The sequence below is a fragment of the Tachypleus tridentatus genome, chromosome 7 (genome assembly GCF_004210375.1).
Source record: "Tachypleus tridentatus isolate NWPU-2018 chromosome 7, ASM421037v1, whole genome shotgun sequence".
Lineage (NCBI taxonomy): Eukaryota > Metazoa > Arthropoda > Merostomata > Xiphosura > Limulidae > Tachypleus > Tachypleus tridentatus.
In genome coordinates, this window is record NC_134831.1 from 115170224 (window position 1) to 115188573 (window position 18350).

Below are 18350 nucleotides of genomic sequence, written 5' to 3' on the forward strand. Positions count from 1 at the left end.
CCCCCAGCTCTTTAACTGGGATCTTTACTATAAAAACAGATTCATAGTTTAGGACACAACAGTCCCAAGCTCTTTAACTTGGGTCTTTACTCTAAAATTAGATTCATAGTTTAGAACACAACGTTTTCCAGTTCATTAAGGTTATTATTACATCAGGTACAGATTTTAGAACACAACATTTTCCAGTTCATTAAGGTTATTATTACATCAGGTACAGATTTTAGAACACAACATTTTCCAGTTCATTAAGGTTATTATTACATCAGATATAGACTTTAGAACACAACATTTTCCAGTTCATTAAGGTTATTATTACATCAGGTACAGATTTTAGAACACAACATTTTCCAGTTCATTAAGGTTATTATTACATCAGATACAGACTTTAGAACACAACATTTTCCAGTTCATTAAGGTTATTATTACATCAGGTACAGATTTTAGAACACAACATTTTCCAGTTCATTAAGGTTATTATTACATCAGATATAGACTTTAGAACACAACATTTTCCAGTTCATTAAGGTTATTATTACATCAGATACAGATTTTAGAACACAACATTTTCCAGTTCATTAAGGTTATTATTACATCAGATACAGACTTTAGAACACAACATTTTCCAGTTCATTAAGGTTATTATTACATCAGGTACAGATTTTAGAACACAACATTTTCCAGTTCATTAAGGTTATTATTACATCAGATATAGACTTTAGAACACAACATTTTCCAGTTCATTAAGGTTATTATTACATCAGATACAGATTTTAGAACACAACATTTTCCAGTTCATTAAGGTTATTATTACATCAGATACAGACTTTAGAACACAACATTTTCCAGTTCATTAAGGTTATTATTACATCAGATACAGACTTTAGAACACAACATTTTCCAGTTCATTAAGGTTATTATTACATCAGATACAGACTTTAGAACACAACATTTTCCAGTTCATTAAGGTTATTATTACATCAGATACAGACTTTAGAATATAACATTTTCCAGTTCATTAAGGTTATTATTACATCAGATACAGACTTTAGAACACAACATTTTCCAGTTCATTAAGGTTATTATTACATCAGATACAGACTTTAGAACACAACATTTTCCAGTTCATTAAGGTTATTATTACATCAGATACAGATTTTAGAACACAACATTTTCCAGTTCATTAAGGTTATTATTACATCAGATACAGACTTTAGAACACAACATTTTCCAGTTCATTAAGGTTATTATTACATCAGATACAGATTTTAGAACACAACATTTTCCAGTTCATTAAGGTTATTATTACATCAGATATAGACTTTAGAACACAACATTTTCCAGTTCATTAAGGTTATTATTACATCAGATACAGATTTTAGAACACAACATTTTCCAGTTCATTAAGGTTATTATTACATCAGATACAGACTTTAGAACACAACATTTTCCAGTTCATTAAGGTTATTATTACATCAGATACAGACTTTAGAACACAACATTTTCCAGTTCATTAAGGTTATTATTACATCAGATATAGACTTTAGAACACAACATTTTCCAGTTCATTAAGGTTATTATTACATCAGATACAGACTTTAGAATATAACATTTTCCAGTTCATTAAGGTTATTATTACATCAGATACAGACTTTAGAACACAACATTTTCCAGTTCATTAAGGTTATTATTACATCAGATATAGACTTTAGAACACAACATTTTCCAGTTCATTAAGGTTATTATTACATCAGATACAGACTTTAGAACACAACATTTTCCAGTTCATTAAGGTTATTATTACATCAGGTACAGATTTTAGAACACAACATTTTCCAGTTCATTAAGGTTATTATTACATCAGATACAGACTTTAGAACACAACATTTTCCAGTTCATTAAGGTTATTATTACATCAGATACAGACTTTAGAACACAACATTTTCCAGTTCATTAAGGTTATTATTACATCAGATACAGATTTTAGAACACAACATTTTCCAGTTCATTAAGGTTATTATTACATCAGATACAGACTTTAGAACACAACATTTTCCAGTTCATTAAGGTTATTATTACATCAGGTACAGATTTTAGAACACAACATTTTCCAGTTCATTAAGGTTATTATTACATCAGATACAGACTTTAGAACACAACATTTTCCAGTTCATTAAGGTTATTATTACATCAGATCAGACTTTAGAACACAACATTTTCCAGTTCATTAAGGTTATTATTACATCAGATACAGACTTTAGAACACAACATTTTCCAGTTCATTAAGGTTATTATTACATCAGATACAGACTTTAGAACACAACATTTTCCAGTTCATTAAGGTTATTATTACATCAGATACAGACTTGGTTAATCTAACGTGTAAGTATTTAGTTCTGTGAGTTTTATGTTATAATTTAGCAAGAAATGCCTAACTGCTGTTCTAAAAATAATTGTTTGTTTCAGAGCAAACTGATACTGGACCGTGTGCTGTGTCTACCCTATTTACCGTCATCCCACTGGAAGACAAAAACAGTAGGTTTCTTGAACCTATAGCTTTTGTGCCCCAGTGTTATTAATAATTAAGAGGGTTACGTTAACTTATATATTAAAATGTGTCTAAAGAAGTTAAAATTGCGTAATAACGCAATGGTAGGGGGATGTCTATCAGTTTCTCCTTCACTTTTTTGTGTATTTGGGATATAGTATAAACACGACAAGCACAATAATTAATTAAGACTTCCCTCGCTCACATTTCGGTTCCAGATCCTGCACATGGAGTCGGTTAAAAGGAAATATTTAGGTTTGAAGAAACTTTTTACAAAGAAATAAACTCATTTTTCTAGGTCCATCAGCACTTACTTTAAAAAGTCCTCGAGTATGTTCAAAAGGTACCTCCCAAAATGCCTTTATTACTGAGTCCGATAGTTAAAACCATGTGTATGATGGAACAAAAGGAGAGATTAAAATCCTTCTCCGATTCGGAAAATAAGGAATTGTGGGTAACAGCTACTAATCCAGCGCTCAGCCACATAGAGGACCAAGAGGACTTGGATTCGTGTTCCGAATCCGAAGACAAGGATTCATGGGTAACAGCCTCTAATCTCGTACTTCGTCGTACAGAGGACCAGGAGGTTACGAATTACTGTTCCGATTCTGAAGATATGGAATCATGGATAACGGCAACTAGCATAGCCATTCGCCAAATGGAAGAAAGATGTCGAGAAAGAAGTCGGACGTTTAAGCAGAGCTACTTAGAAGCGCCTCCTACTGGAACCGGATCTACATCTTCAGCGAGAAACCGAATTGACAGACCCAAGTCCGATTCATTTGTGGAAGCTGAGGAGGAGTTACATCTGAAGCCTTGCATCACGCGGAGGACTCTTTCGGACTGCCGACAAGATCGTCAGTTCTCAGTCACGTTCCAGTCCTCGTCTGATCCTCCTGCCAGACTTGCGTTGTTACTTGAAGACATTAGATACATTGATGACAGCACGGGGAGCTCAGTTTCCACGTGTCGCGTGGACTCGTGGTCTTCTCTGTTCCTTACATCTCCGGGTTTTGCTCTTGACGGGTTTTTTCAAGAATTCAAACTTCCTGGACCGGTCCCACTGACAAAGGATCACTACGAACCTCTTAATGAGGAAAGAGACACCAAACCTGACAGTGATGTCCAGTTGTCATCAAAGATGTTTACAGACACGCCGTCTTGCAAACCGCAGTGGGACTTTGATAGTCAAAGTATTTATTCTCTTCATATGGAAAAGGATTTCAGGTTAGTTTAAATCATGTTTAGGAAATTAACTTTAGTTGTGGTTGTTATTATTCTAAAATTGTAATTTGTTGTAACTGCCGAATAACCTGCTAAAACAAAATTTATCTAAATACGTGGTTTACATTTGTTTTTTTCATTGACTCCAGATGGTAAAACACAGTTCATCTCTAAATGTCGTTATTGTGCATCAAGTTTGTAAAACCGATGTATAAAATTAAAATAGAACATAGTTTTATAACTTCCCACTATATCTTAACCCTAGAGTTATCAGCAAGACCTCGCCTATTTTTGAAACATATTTTTCGGAACTGTTAATCTGCAAGCCTGACATTAGGGCGTCCGACTCACAATCTGCAGGCTTCGGGCTCGAGTCCTGTCATCAAACACGCTTGGCCTTTCAACCTTTGGAGTATTATAATGTGATGCTTTATCTCACTGTTTATTAGTTAAAGAATAACTCGAGAGTTGGCGATAGGTTGCATTCATCAGGTACCTTCCTTTTAGGTTTGGTTTGTTTTGAATTTTGCGCAAAGCTGCACATGAACTATCTATGCTAGCCGTCCCCAATTTAGCAGTGTAAGACTAGAGGGAAAGAAGCTAGTCATTACTACCCACCGCCAACTCTTGGGCTGCTCTTTTACCAACGAATAGTGGAATTGACCGTCACATTATAACGCCCCCATGGTTGAAAAGGCGAGCATGTTTGGTGTGACGGAGATTCGAACCGCGACCTTCGGAGTACGAGTCGAGTGTCTTAACCATCTGACCATGCCGGTCCTATTCCTTTTAGTCGACCACTTCTGAGTTAGGGACACCTTGCGCAGTAGCTTTGCGCAAAAATGCAACTAAAGATGAAATAAACAAACACTTATTCGCCAGATTGATTGGAGATCCATAAAATTATTAGTTTAGGGATTATCTTAATATATAAGCCTACAAAAACGCCATAAACATCTGAGTTAATTTGACTCATTACCGCCAGGAGACGCCTAGATATTTCAAGTACAAAATTATTTTTATACGCTGAATGCTGTAAAAAGAAATAACATAACATTTCTCAGGAAAGTGTAATTACGTGAGCTTCACGGGTATTTAATGTTAAAAGAAGAAAGACTATAATCTGAGGGTTAAAGAAAGACTGAGAGACATTTCTCTTATTGTTGTGATGACACGAGGAGAAATTTACATATATATATATATATTTTATGTTTTGCTTTATGTTTTTTTCAGGTACTTCTTCCAGCACCCTTATGCTCGGCTCTTTGTATCATATTTCGTTATATTTTGCAATTTTCTCATTTTCGCTGAAGACCCAGTCTCGCACAGTCACGCAGAGAGCGAGATTCCAGTTGTTGGCAATGTCTTCTCATTCATTGCAACAAAATACCCTCCCGAGTGGACCTGGTGTCTCGTAAAGGTAGCGCTATGGCTGTTTGCTATCGTCCTGGGCCTCGAAGTTGGAAATCATTTTATCCACCATTGTCTTCTCCGTAAGTAAAACCTTTCATAGAACGCTAAACAAATGACAGTAAGTGAAAGAAATATACATTACGAGTGTGTAACTTTTGTAATACCGTATGGTACTAGATAAATTACAGTACATACACAGTAAATTATAATTATAAATTATATTAGCAAAGAAAACATTTATTTAACAGGAATTTCTTATAAATTTTTATACAGTACATCAACAAGATGGTTCTTTTTATACAGTACATCAACAAGATGGTTCTTTTTATACAGTACATCAACAAGATGTTTTTTTTTATACAGTACATCAACAAAATGGTTCTTTTTATACAGTACATCAACAAGATGGTTCTTTTTATACAGTACATCAACAAGATGTTTCTTTTTATACAGTACATCAACAAAATGGTTCTTTTTATACAGTACATCAACAAGATGGTTCTTTTTATACAGTACATCAACAAGATGGTTCTTTTTATACAGTACATCAACAAGATGGTTCTTTTTATACAGTACATCAACAAGATGTTTCTTTTTATACAGTACATCAACAAAATGGTTCTTTTTATACAGTACATCAACAAGATGGTTCTTTTTATACAGTACATCAACAAGATGTTTCTTTTTATACAGTACATCAACAAGATGTTTATTTTTATACAGTACATCAACAAGATGGTTCTTTTTATACAGTACATCAACAAAATGGTTCTTTTTATACAGTACATCAAGATGTTTCTTTTTATACAGTACATCAACAAGATGTTTCTTTTTATACAGTACATCAACAAGATGTTTCTTTTTATACAGTACATCAACAAGATGGTTCTTTTTATACAGTACATCAACAAGATGTTTCTTTTTATACAGTACATCAACAAAATGGTTCTTTTTATACAGTACATCAACAAGATGGTTCTTTTTATACAGTACATCAACAAGATGGTTCTTTTTATACAGTACATCAACAAGATGGTTCTTTTTATACAGCACATCAACAAGATGGTTCTTTTTATACAGTACGTTAGTAAGATGGTTGTTTATTATACAATACGTTAGTGAGATGGTTGTGTTTTATACAGAACATCAACAAGATGGTTGTTTTTATACAATACGTATTAAAGTGGTTGTTTTTACACAATACGTTAGTAAGATGATAATTTTATACAATACGTTAGTAAGATGGTTGTTTTTTATACAATACGTTAGTAAGATGGTTGTTTTTTTTATATAATACGTTAGTAAGGTCGTTGTCTTTATATAATACGTTTGTAAGGTGGTTGTTTTTTATACAATACGTTTGTAAGGTGGTTGTTTTTTACACAATACGTTATCAAGGTGTTTTTTTTCCTACAGATCAATGTTTTGTTTTCTTATGTTTACTGTTATACAGTGAAAAAGTGATTGTCTTTTTCTACAGTCTTCTGACAGGTTGGTTCTTCCTACAGTTCGTTATACAGGTTGGTTCTTCCTACAGTTCGTTATACAGGTTGGTTCTTCCTTCAGTTCATTATACAGATTGGTTCTTCCTACAGTTCGTTACACACATTGGTTCTTCCTACAGTTCATTATACAGATTGGATCTTCTTACAGTGATTATACACATTGGTTCTTTCTATAGTTCAGTATACAGATTGGATCTTTTTACAGTGATTATACACATTGGTTCTTTCTATAGTTCAGTATACAGATTGGATCTTTTTACAGTTCAGTATACAGATTGGTTCTTCCTACAGTGCATTATACAAATTGGATCTTCTTACAGTTGATTATACAGATTGGATCTTCTTACAGTTCAGTATACAGATTGGTTCTTCCTACAGTGCATTATACAGATTGGATCTTCTTACAGTTGATTATACATATTGGTTCTTTCTATAGTTCAGTATACAGATTGTTGGATTTTTTAATTATAATCCAGTATCGTGCTATATGTTGTAGAATTCCTATTTACCTGTTTTTTTTGTTTTTTTTTCTATAACCTCTTGTAATTTAATGCGTTTGAAACTAGAAATCATTTAGTCAGTACGTATTTTAAATATTAACAAAATATATTCACATCAGGGAAGTTGAACGCCCTCTATGGCATTTCAACTGTAGCGATATAAAAGTGCACTTAGCAACAGAGAATAATTTACTCCAAAGAATATAACGGACATTGAACACGTGTTCAAAAATACATAAACTATGATAAGTAATCTAATTCATTGAATATATATATTATTACACTTTATGTTGCATATTTGAAGGTTGAATTGGAAATGTATCTGTGAAAAGAAATGTGCGATAAATAATAATTAAACATTTAGTCTGTTGTAGAATAACGAATAATATATTAGAGGGAGTGTCATAATACTATTCACTCACCTAGATTAACTTAGGTTATTATGTGAAAACTTAAAAAGGTCCCCCAAACGCACAAATGTTTCTGTGGACATTGATGTACATAATACTATGTTTGTGTGATGTTTTGGTGCTTTTCGTTTGTTTTGTATATCTGAACAATATCTTATGAACTGTAGGATATTTGTAATGCACATCACATCGAGATATCTGATAATATAAAAAATCAACAAACTTGGGTATACCATAATTAGATCAGAATTCCTTTTATCAGTTAATAAGAGGTTTTACATTTTCATCATTTTATTTCTACAAGTTTTTTTAACAATAATAACTGACAAGTATTTTAAACTACACCTAACTTGTTTATTGTACCGTCACATTTTGATCTTCTACACTCCTAATGCTTGTTGTCACTTATTAGGCTCGAAACATGATAGCACCAAATTATTTGAAGTGACGTACCCACTAATGTTTATTTTCTTACATCGCCCAAACAGTTTTGGGTGTAGTGTGTCACCGTTCGAGATACTAGCTTTTCATGATCTTAGTACACTCTGCTTCAACAGTCGAAGTCGTTTACTATGAGAATCTTAAACACTACCACAAAAACTAGTTTTGTCCAAACTTTGTTCAAAGAGGCAAGAATTTCATATTTTTTGACAAGAACAAGCATCAGGGCTCGTCCAACTCAGCTCCTTTGGCATGAATTTGAAAGTCACTTTCGCTGCTGTAACCTTCTGTGGATATTTGATGTGAGTTCTCCACTGTAACCCTCTGTGGATATCTGATGTGAGTTCTCCACTGTAACCCTCCGTCAATATCTGATGTGAGTTCTCCACTGTAACCCTCCGTCAATATCTGATGTGAGTTCTCCACTGTAATTCTCCGTTAATATCTGATGTGACTTCTCCACTGTAACCCTCAGTGAGTATCTGGACCAGTTGCAAACTTATGTACCACCATTGAACTATACTCAAACTAGGAACCTTTCAGTATCTTGTAGAGTTATGTCTAGTACAGGGCCATGTTGTCTGCTTCTCGGCAAACGGTGATTCAACCTGATATGTGAGATTACGAGAGGATCCCTGTAAACTGACCAGTAATGAATGTGGTACCTTTTGATCTTTATTTTTATTGAGAAATGAAGTTTTAAACTAATAATAATAAAGAATACTAACCAACCAGTCAAAATGATTAGTGAAAACATTCAATTATATCGCGTTAAGTTTGTTGGTAGTGTGTGCAGGTTTATGGTAAAACTGTGTGGGTAAGAAATTTTTATATCTGGTAAGGAGCTGTGTGTATATAAATAAATATTATTTTTTGACACAAGATAACAAGAACTTTACATGTTTCTGAACTGTATCAAACAAGCTAGTCACACACTGGAATTAGATACATGGCACGAATATTTGCCATTCTCACTGAACCACGATACGTAAGTATACGAGTTATACTTAAGTACCCATGTCTAGTTTAGATCCACGACGATCGTTGGAACATCTCTGTAGCCAAAGGTTGATAAGGAAGAGGACAAGGCTAATACATGATAAACAGCGCTTTCATTTGTGATTTACCATTGGCGTTAATATTAAGATAACAGCAGTTTCTTCAGTGGTTCTTAGGGGTTCAATGAGCTAACTACGTCTTGCGATTGTTAGAAAATAGACGTTTGTTCAACCTTTGCCGATCCAACTATGAACGTCCTTATCTATGAATACCCTGAAGATAACTCAGAGCGCACCCGCATAAGACAGGATATAGCCTGGTGTCAGTACCGAGACGCTCTGTTTCCAATGTTTTGGTACGTGATAAATTATATACCATACGAGAGAGATAAAGCTATGTCTACAAAGTTCAGTCAACGCTGAAAATAAACTTTATCCATTTTTATGGAAGATCAGTGATGTTCTATACTGTATTTTAGAAATAATTGTTTATAATCAGAAGATGTTCATTTTGACTTTGAAACAAACGTTATGAGAAGACAACAGACTGACTGGTCTTCTGTGGAAGTGACTGACATTGAATCTGGGAAAACAACAAACTGGTCTTCTGTGGAAGTGACTAACATTGAATCTGAGAAGACAGCAAACGCGTCTTCTGTGAAAGTAATTAGCATTGAATCTGAGAAGACAACAAAATGGTCTTCTCCGTAATGATGAGAAACCCATTTGAAGTAAACTTGTATCTCAGGATGGCTGGTATGGATATTAACTCTTTTACCAAAATGAAGCAGAGAACAACGTTTATACCTTCTTAGGTTATCTTCAGGTTAACAGGCGTCTTCAGATACATTCTAACTGGTCTTCTGTGAAAATGACTAAAACTGATTCTGAGAAGACAACAAATTGGTCTTCTGTGAAAGTGACTAACATTGAAGAGGTATCCTTGATGAAAGTATTTACATACGAAGATGAACTGACTCTTATCGTAGTCCATTATATCAAGCTGAATGAAAATGGACCTCCTTCACCTTACAAAGAACAATCACTTCATTTCAAAGGTAAAGGCAAGATCAAAACGCAAACACAAAAATCATTTAGCAACATCCTAGATTTAAAACATTCTCAACTAAATACGGTTTAGGTTAACAGAGTTATTTCCAACCAATTATTGTTGACAAGATGAATGTATTTGTTCAGGTGTATCGTTTTGAACCAATTATTGGTAAGATTAATAAGTCTAAAGTCAGGGTTAGTAGTTCGAACCAGTTATTGACAAGATGAATGTGTATATTTCCGGTGTATCAATTCGAACCAGTTATTGATAAAATGAATGGGTCTAAGTCAGAGTTATCAATTCGAAACAATTATTGATAAAATGAATGGGTCTGAGCCAGAGTTATCAATTCGAATCAATTATTGATAAAAGGAATGGGTCTAAGTCAGAATTATCAATTCGAATCAATTATTGATAAAATGAATGGGTCTAAGTCAGGGTTATCAATTCGAATCAGTTATTGATAAAATGAATGGGTCTAAGTCAGAGTTATCAATTCGAATCAATTATTGATAAAATGAATGGGTCTAAGTCAGAGTTATCAATTCGAATCAGTTATTGATAAAATTATAGGGTCTAAGCCAGAATTATCAATTCGAATCAATTATTGATGAAATGGATGGGCCTAAGTTAGAGTTATCAATTAGAGTCAGTTATTTATAAAATTAATGGGTCTAAGTTAGAGTTATCAATTCGAAACAATTATTGATAAAATGAATGGATCTGAGTCAGAGTTATCAATTCGAATCAATTATTGATAAAATGAATTGATCTAAGTCAGAGTTATCAATTCAAATCAATTATTGATAAAATGAATGGGTCTAAGTCAGAGTTATCAATTTGAATCAATTATTGATAAAATAAATGGGTCTAAGTCAGAGTTATCAATTCGAATCAATTATTGATAAAATGAATGGGTCTAAGTCAGAGTTATCAATTCGAATCAATTATTGATAAAATGAAGTGATCTAAGTCAGAGTTATCAATTCGAATCAATTATTGATAAAATGAATGGGTCTAAGTCAGAGTTATCAATTCGAATCAATTATTGATAAAATGAATGGGTCTAAGTCAGAGTTATCAATTCGAATCAATTATTGATAAAATAAATGGGTCTAAGTCAGAGTTATCAATTCGAATCAATTATTGGCGGAAATAAGAACGAAAGAGAGATCCTTATCTACGGGCCATCACATAAATATATGTAAAAATGATCGAACTAGTTAGTTATACCATATTTTGAAGACTAGCACTAGTGTAATTTACGCAACTCATATCAAAGCAGTCGACCATTTTCATGAACACAAAAAGTGGAGACACGTAAGAGTAATTTTCTGATAAAACAAAACAGTAGGAATACAACTTTGAATTAACGAGAACAGAAAAAGCTGTGACCTTACCATCAGCTTTACTTGTTCTGTGACAATCATGTAGCACGTGTGTGGAAAGTAGAAAATATGTGAAGCATATCTCTTAGAACTACATAGTCCTTACAATACAACGTCTAGTTGCTCAGTTATCTAAATGCATTCTTTATTGCTTCTCAACTGTTCTTTTACATTCCTCCCTCTGTATAACTGAAGAAGGAAGACATGGCATACTTTTGTAAACCTTTTACTATGTTTTGAGGCCTAATTTATTTAGGGGCTGTATTATAATCTCTTCCTTATAAACAGTCAGAATATGGAACATCAATTTCTGTGGGCTTGCTTTCTTCCACTCACAATTTCCTCAGTTTTCTCTCTTTAGGAACCTGAAAAGGCTCTATCCTGACTATTCAATACTTAAACATTTCATTGTCTACTAAAACTGACGTCACGAGCCTGACCTTCACTAATTATTACCGAGCGAAAAGTTGAACATTTTGAGTCCACGTACTATCGAAATTCATAATCAGTTTCTCTATTGCGCGAAATCTGCTGTTTTTAACACTGTTCTTATAACACATGGTAAACTAATTTTCTTTTAATCATAAGGATAGTTTTGGAAGAGTTGTGTGACTGTCGTTTCGAATGATGTTATTCTGTCTGAGAGTTTGTGATGAACATTTTGAGTCTGTATGCTGTGCCATTCACTATTATCTGTTTTGTTTTTTACTCATATTTTTTATCAGATAAATTGTGAAATATTATGCTCAACAATTCATGAGGTATTCTTATAATTTTAATGCACTTTTTAGTGGCGACATCTAGCGAAACCTGTATTAATTTCTGCTTTGTATGTAACCTACTGTATTATTGTGTGTGGCGACATCTAGCTAAGGTTGTCTTAACATATCGATATTTAGTTGAGTTTATTATATATATATTTATATTTATTTACAAGAATATACAATTAAAACTTTTATTAATTATAAACTTAACAAACATAAAAGGTAAAGTAGAAAAACCTGCTATTAAAGTCAACTTAGGGTGTTTTTCATTTTCAGTTGACAAGTTCTACACTTGTGTGTCACTGTACATACAAGAATATTACCTAAGTGCAAAAATCAAGTTTCCTTTATTACAGGAAACATCTTCCGTCTAAAAATGTTTCGTGAAGAACAGGGGACGTGGATGATAATGTTTCTCACCGTCATCATCTTCGTTTATATCTTTTCTCTTGTTTACAATACCTTCCTCCTGTCTAGCTACACCAACCCAGAACCCTACAGGATCACGGAGAAGATGGGTATTACCAATATGAGCTTTATGAAGGTTGCAGCGTCGGGTACCTGGCTAGGAGATTTTTTCACGGCTTGGATGGTGAGTTAAAAAAAACCAACAAGATTACCTAACTTGCACTAGAAGTTTGAGCGTTGCCTAGTAGTTAATGTATTGGGCTTTGAATCAGAAGGTCTGAAGCTCGAGATGTAATGCTGTTGAATATGCTCTGCATTTACAGTTTTTAGTGTATTTAACAAAAGAGGCAACTAATCTTATTATTATGACGTAGCCTTTCTGTAGTGGGTTTTGCCTTTTGACTGTGGCCAGTAATTCAAAATTAGGGACAGATGAATTCTAAGGGTCTTTGGCCTCGACAAATATTTTCTTCATCATCTCCCTACATTTGTCTATTACACATTTTGAATCCAAAACTGGATGAATCAAGAAGAACGTGGGTGGAAGCTGTAGTTACTGTAATATTTAGACACGTTTTAGGCTTACTGAATTTTAAATAGTATAATCACAACAGTATAAAAACCGAATACTGTTGTTCAAAGACATATCTGTTGATCAGAGAACTGTCATCAAAACTCATGAACTGTGAATAATTTATGAATTATAAACTCGCTAAGCCTCGTGTTTACGTGGGATGTAGAATGCATCAAGTGAGCATCTTGCACGTGCATTATAACTTATAACTTGTTGGTTACAGGATTAACCCGGCGTGTTTGTATTTCGTTCCCAGGCTCCTGTAAAATATGGGCAAGTGGGTTATTAACTTAATAATGTTTCAGTAAGACAGAACAAAAAGTACTTATAGGGTAATTCGTTTTTTACACAAATGTTTCATAAATTTTAAATAATTATTAATAATTATATTGTTTTATGTAAAAGGAATTTATACCCACATTCTTTTTATCTTCGATTAAAAACTTTATACACTAATCGGAAGTAGGCAGTCAGAAACTTGATATACTAATCGGAAGTAGGCAATTAGAAACTTGATATACTAATCGGAAGTAGGCAATTAGAAACTTGATACACTAATCGGAAGTAGGCAATTAGAAACTTGATATACTAATCGGAAGTAGGCAATTAGAAACTTGATACACTAATCGGAAGTAGGCATTTAGAAACTTGATACACTAATCGGAAGTAGGCAACTAGAAACTTGATATACTAATCGGAAGTAGGCAATTAGAAACTTGATATACCAATCGGAAGTAGGCAATTAGAAACTTGATACACAAATCGAAAGTAGGCAATTAGAAACTTGATACACTAATCAGAAGTAGGCAATTAGAAACTGATAAACTAATCGGAGTTAGGCAACTAGAAACTTAATACAGTAATCGGAAGTAACCAATTAGAAACTTTATACACTAATCGGAAGTAGGTAGTTAGAAACTTGATACACTAATCGGAAGTAGGCAGTTAGAAACTTGATACACTAATCGGAAGTAGGCAGTAAGAAACTTGATACACTAATCGGAAGTAGGCAATTAGAAACTTGATACGCTAATCTGAAGTAGGCAATTAGAAATTGATAAAATAATCGGAAGTAGGTAGTTAGAAACTTTATTCTAAAGTGGGCAGTTAGGAACATTACACATTATATGGCAGTAGGCAGTGAGGAGTTTTATATTGTAAGGAATGTTAGCGTCAGCTTTTAAACACCGTTATGCAACACATGTTGTTACATTTAGGAACAACTTTCTCACAATGCTAGTCTTATCCGTTACAAACTCTCATATAGAGTTAGTTTTACATTTATTAAATATATAAATACATTGCCAGTCTATCTTTAGAATCTATTTTTGTTATGTATTTTTGTTATGCTTTAACTTTGAAATCTACTTTCATATGTTGTCAGTTTTTACTTTTAAAAACTACGTATTTATATTGTTAGACTTTACAAACTGCTTTACATTGTTAAACTTTATCTTTACAAACTGCTTTACATTATTAAACTTTATCTTTACAAACTGCTTTACATTGTTAAACTTTATCTTTACAAACTGCTTTACATTGTTAAACTTTATCCTTACAAACTGCTTTACATTGTTAAACTTTATCTTTACAAACTGCTTTACATTATTAAACTTTATCTTTACAAACTGCTTTACATTGTTAAACTTTATCTTTACAAACTGCTTTACATTGTTAAACTTTATCTTTACAAACTGCTTTACATTGTTAAACTTTATCTTTACAAATTGTTTTACATTGTTAAACTTTATCCTTACAAACTGCTTTACATTGTTAAACTTTATCTTTACAAACTGCTTTACATTGTTAAACTTTATCCTTACAAACTGCTTTACATTATTAAACTTTATCTTTACAAACTGCTTTACATTGTTAAACTTTATCCTTACAAACTGCTTTACATTGTTAAACTTTATCTTTACAAACTGCTTTACATTATTAAACTTTATCTTTACAAACTGCTTTACATTGTTAAACTTTATCTTTACAAACTGCTTTACATTGTTAAACTTTATCTTTACAAACTGCTTTACATTGTTAAACTTTATCTTTACAAATTGTTTTACATTGTTAAACTTTATCCTTACAAACTGCTTTACATTGTTAAACTTTATCTTTACAAACTGCTTTACATTGTTAAACTTTATCCTTACAAACTGCTTTACATTGTTAAACTTTATCTTTACAAACTGCTTTACATTGTTAAACTTTATCTTTACAAACTGCTTTACATTGTTAAACTTTATCTTTACAAATTGTTTTTATACGTTGTTAGTATCTATCTTTGGAAACTTCTTTCGTATATTCTTAGCCTTCACTTTTACTAACTACATACCTACATTGTTAGGTTTTAATTTTACAGATTGTCTGTGATGTTTCATTTTCCATTAAGAAATACTAACTATTTTCCGTTTTGTAGTAAAAATTCAGTGTTAAATTGATAGGAGAGAATAAATTGTATCTTTCTTTTCTTTTTGAAATGTACGCATTTAGTTTACCATTTCTATCTTCATTTTGATATATTATACTATGTTTATTGATTTATTTCTCTGCACTTGTACAATAACTGTATCTGCATTTCTGATAGGTTACAGATATGATGCTCCAGGACAACCTGTACGTTGATTGGGCGAAACCTGCGCGAACGTTCTGGAAAACTCATGGGCGAGTTCGTATAGTTGTATTTTGGGCAGGATCAACAATTATGACAACCTTGGTGGTTACTCTAATATCCGGTGATTGGATCACGTGGGATCGGCTGAACAGAGACTTTGTAGCGACTACAGAACTGTCACGTGCTTTCTTAGCTTCTTTTATATTGGTCATGGATCTTTTAATAGTGATTCAGGTATTGTCGCTCCCTGTAGCACTGCTTATATCAGAAACTGCGAACTGGCATCTATATAATTATAGTACACTGAACTTCCTTACCTGTAGCTCTACTTACATCTATATATTTATAGTACACTGAACTTCCTTACCTGTAGCTCTACTTACATCTATATAATTATAGTACACTGAACTTCCTTACCTGTAGCTCTACTTACATCTATATATTTATAGTACACTGAACTTCCTTACCTGTAGCTCTACTTACATCTATATAATTATGGTTACACTGAACTTCCTTACCTGTAGCTCTACTTACATCTATATAATTATGGTACTTTTACTGAACTTCCTTACCTGTAGCTCTGCTTACATCTATATAATTATGGTACACTGAACTTCCTTACCTGTAGCTCTACTTATATCTATATAATTATAGTACACTGAACTTCCTTACCTGTAGCTCTACTTATATCTATATAATTATAGTACACTGAACTTCCTTACCTGTAGCTCTGCTTACGTCTATATGTTTATGGTACACTGAACTTCCTTACCTGTAGCTCTACTTACTCTATATGATTATGGTGCACTGGACTTCCTTACCTGTGGCTCTACTTACATCTATATAATTATGGTACACTGAACTTCCTTACCTGTAGCTCTACTTACATCTATATAATTATAGTACACTGAACGTCCTTACCTGTAGCTCTACTTACATCTATATAATTATAGTACACTGAACTTCCTTACCTGTAGCTCTACTTACATCTATATAATTATAGTACACTGAACTTCCTTACCTGTAGCTCTACTTACATCTATATATTTATAGTACACTGAACGTCCTTACCTGTAGCTCTACTTACATCTATATAATTATAGTACACTGAACTTCCTTACCTGTAGCTCTAGTTACATCTATATAGTACACTGAACTTCCTTACCTGTAGCTCTACTTACATCTATATATTTATAGGATTGGGATTTCCCGCACTTTGTCTGTGATCTCGACATAAAGCTTCCCGGTATGCACGTGTCGTCTTTTAAATTTAGGATGTTTCAAAAGTACGTCGGTATTCCAGATGTCGTCTTTCACATTACAGGTGAGATTAGATATAAACAGACACCAGTTGTGAGATTAGGTAATCAAATATAATATAAACGATGCGTTAAATGGACGTTATTAACCCTAATTTGACTCGTGGATATCTGAATGTGGTGTCAATGTGTGAGAAGTAAGTTTGAAATTTGAAACTGTCATCACAAACACTAACTTTCACTCGTTTTCTGTTTGATGTTTCGTACCCGTGTCTTTTGTGGCTCAATAACAGTATATTTTAAAAGTACAGTAAAAGCTGTTTGTGATCTTAATGTGATTCAGAGTTTCTGTTCCACGTGCCAGTTAATGGTTGTCTATATCCTTTTTAATTGAAAAATAAAGAACATAGTAGCATCTGTGATGGTTAACTGGTTAAATTAGGCTAATATAAATATTTGTGCTTCTAGGAAAATGGTTTAACTATGGAATCATCGTAGTCGTTATGATTTTAGACCTGAACATGTGGAAGAATCAGATATTCTATTCTCCGGAGGCATATGGTCAGTACATAGGACCTAGCCATAAGGTGTATACTGTAGCTGACCAGGAAGTTCTAAGAACAGGTAAGGCGACAACCATATACAGTCTAGATATTAAATCTATTAATAAGAAATACACTGTATATTCTCTATATTAAATCTATTAATAAGAAATACACTGTATATTTTCTATATTAAATCTATTATAACCTCCAGGAACACCGTACATTTTTTACATTAAGTCTATTGTAATTTCCAGAAATACACAATACAATTTATATATTAAATGCGTTATAATTTTTAGAAATACACTGTACATTTTATGTATTAAAAGTATTATATCTTCCAGGAATACACCGTACATTTTGTATATTAGAGGTATTACAACTTCCAGAAATACAGCGTATATTTTATGTATTAAATATATTACAATTTTCATAGATGTATATTAGGGACTGCTAGTCTTGACTAGTTTTGTGCGAAGTTCAAAACAGTATATATCACTTTTGGATTTTGTTATTGGCGAGAGAAGAGATAAGCAGCTATTTTGTGGGCGCTTAAGAAGTATGAACGTATAATGTGTTTTGATTGATATTAGACGGTCTCGTTAAGGCTCAGACAGTGGTATAGTGTATTGAAAGAAAAAAACAAACTGAAAAGTAATAACATTCTGTTGCGGGACATACAGAAAAACATACAGAGAAAATCCTACA

At 32.9% G+C, this 18350-nt stretch overlaps 1 protein-coding gene across 1 annotated transcript; it reads left to right on the plus strand.

Moving 5' to 3' along the window:
- The first annotated feature begins 2453 nt into the window (after positions 1 to 2453).
- Positions 2454 to 17795, plus strand: LOC143257782 (transmembrane protein 117-like). The gene is made up of 6 exons (XM_076516814.1): positions 2454 to 3772; positions 5003 to 5262; positions 12599 to 12834; positions 15812 to 16072; positions 17036 to 17162; positions 17566 to 17795. The coding sequence occupies exons 1-6, from the start codon at positions 2901 to 2903 to the stop codon at positions 17793 to 17795; spliced, it is 1986 nt and encodes a 661-aa protein (XP_076372929.1). The 5' UTR covers positions 2454 to 2900.
- Positions 17796 to 18350: the final 555 nt, after the last annotated feature.

Excerpts from the sequence above, each read along its gene's own strand:
- LOC143257782 (XM_076516814.1), top strand. The coding sequence starts at position 2,901 with ATGCCTTTATTACTGAGTCCGATAGTTAAAACCATGTGTATGATGGAA. Across the intron at positions 12,835-15,811 it reads ATTTTTTCACGGCTTGGATG|GTTACAGATATGATGCTCCA; the intron begins GTGAGTTAAAAA and ends CATTTCTGATAG. Across the intron at positions 17,163-17,565 it reads TGTCGTCTTTCACATTACAG|GAAAATGGTTTAACTATGGA; the intron begins GTGAGATTAGAT and ends TTGTGCTTCTAG.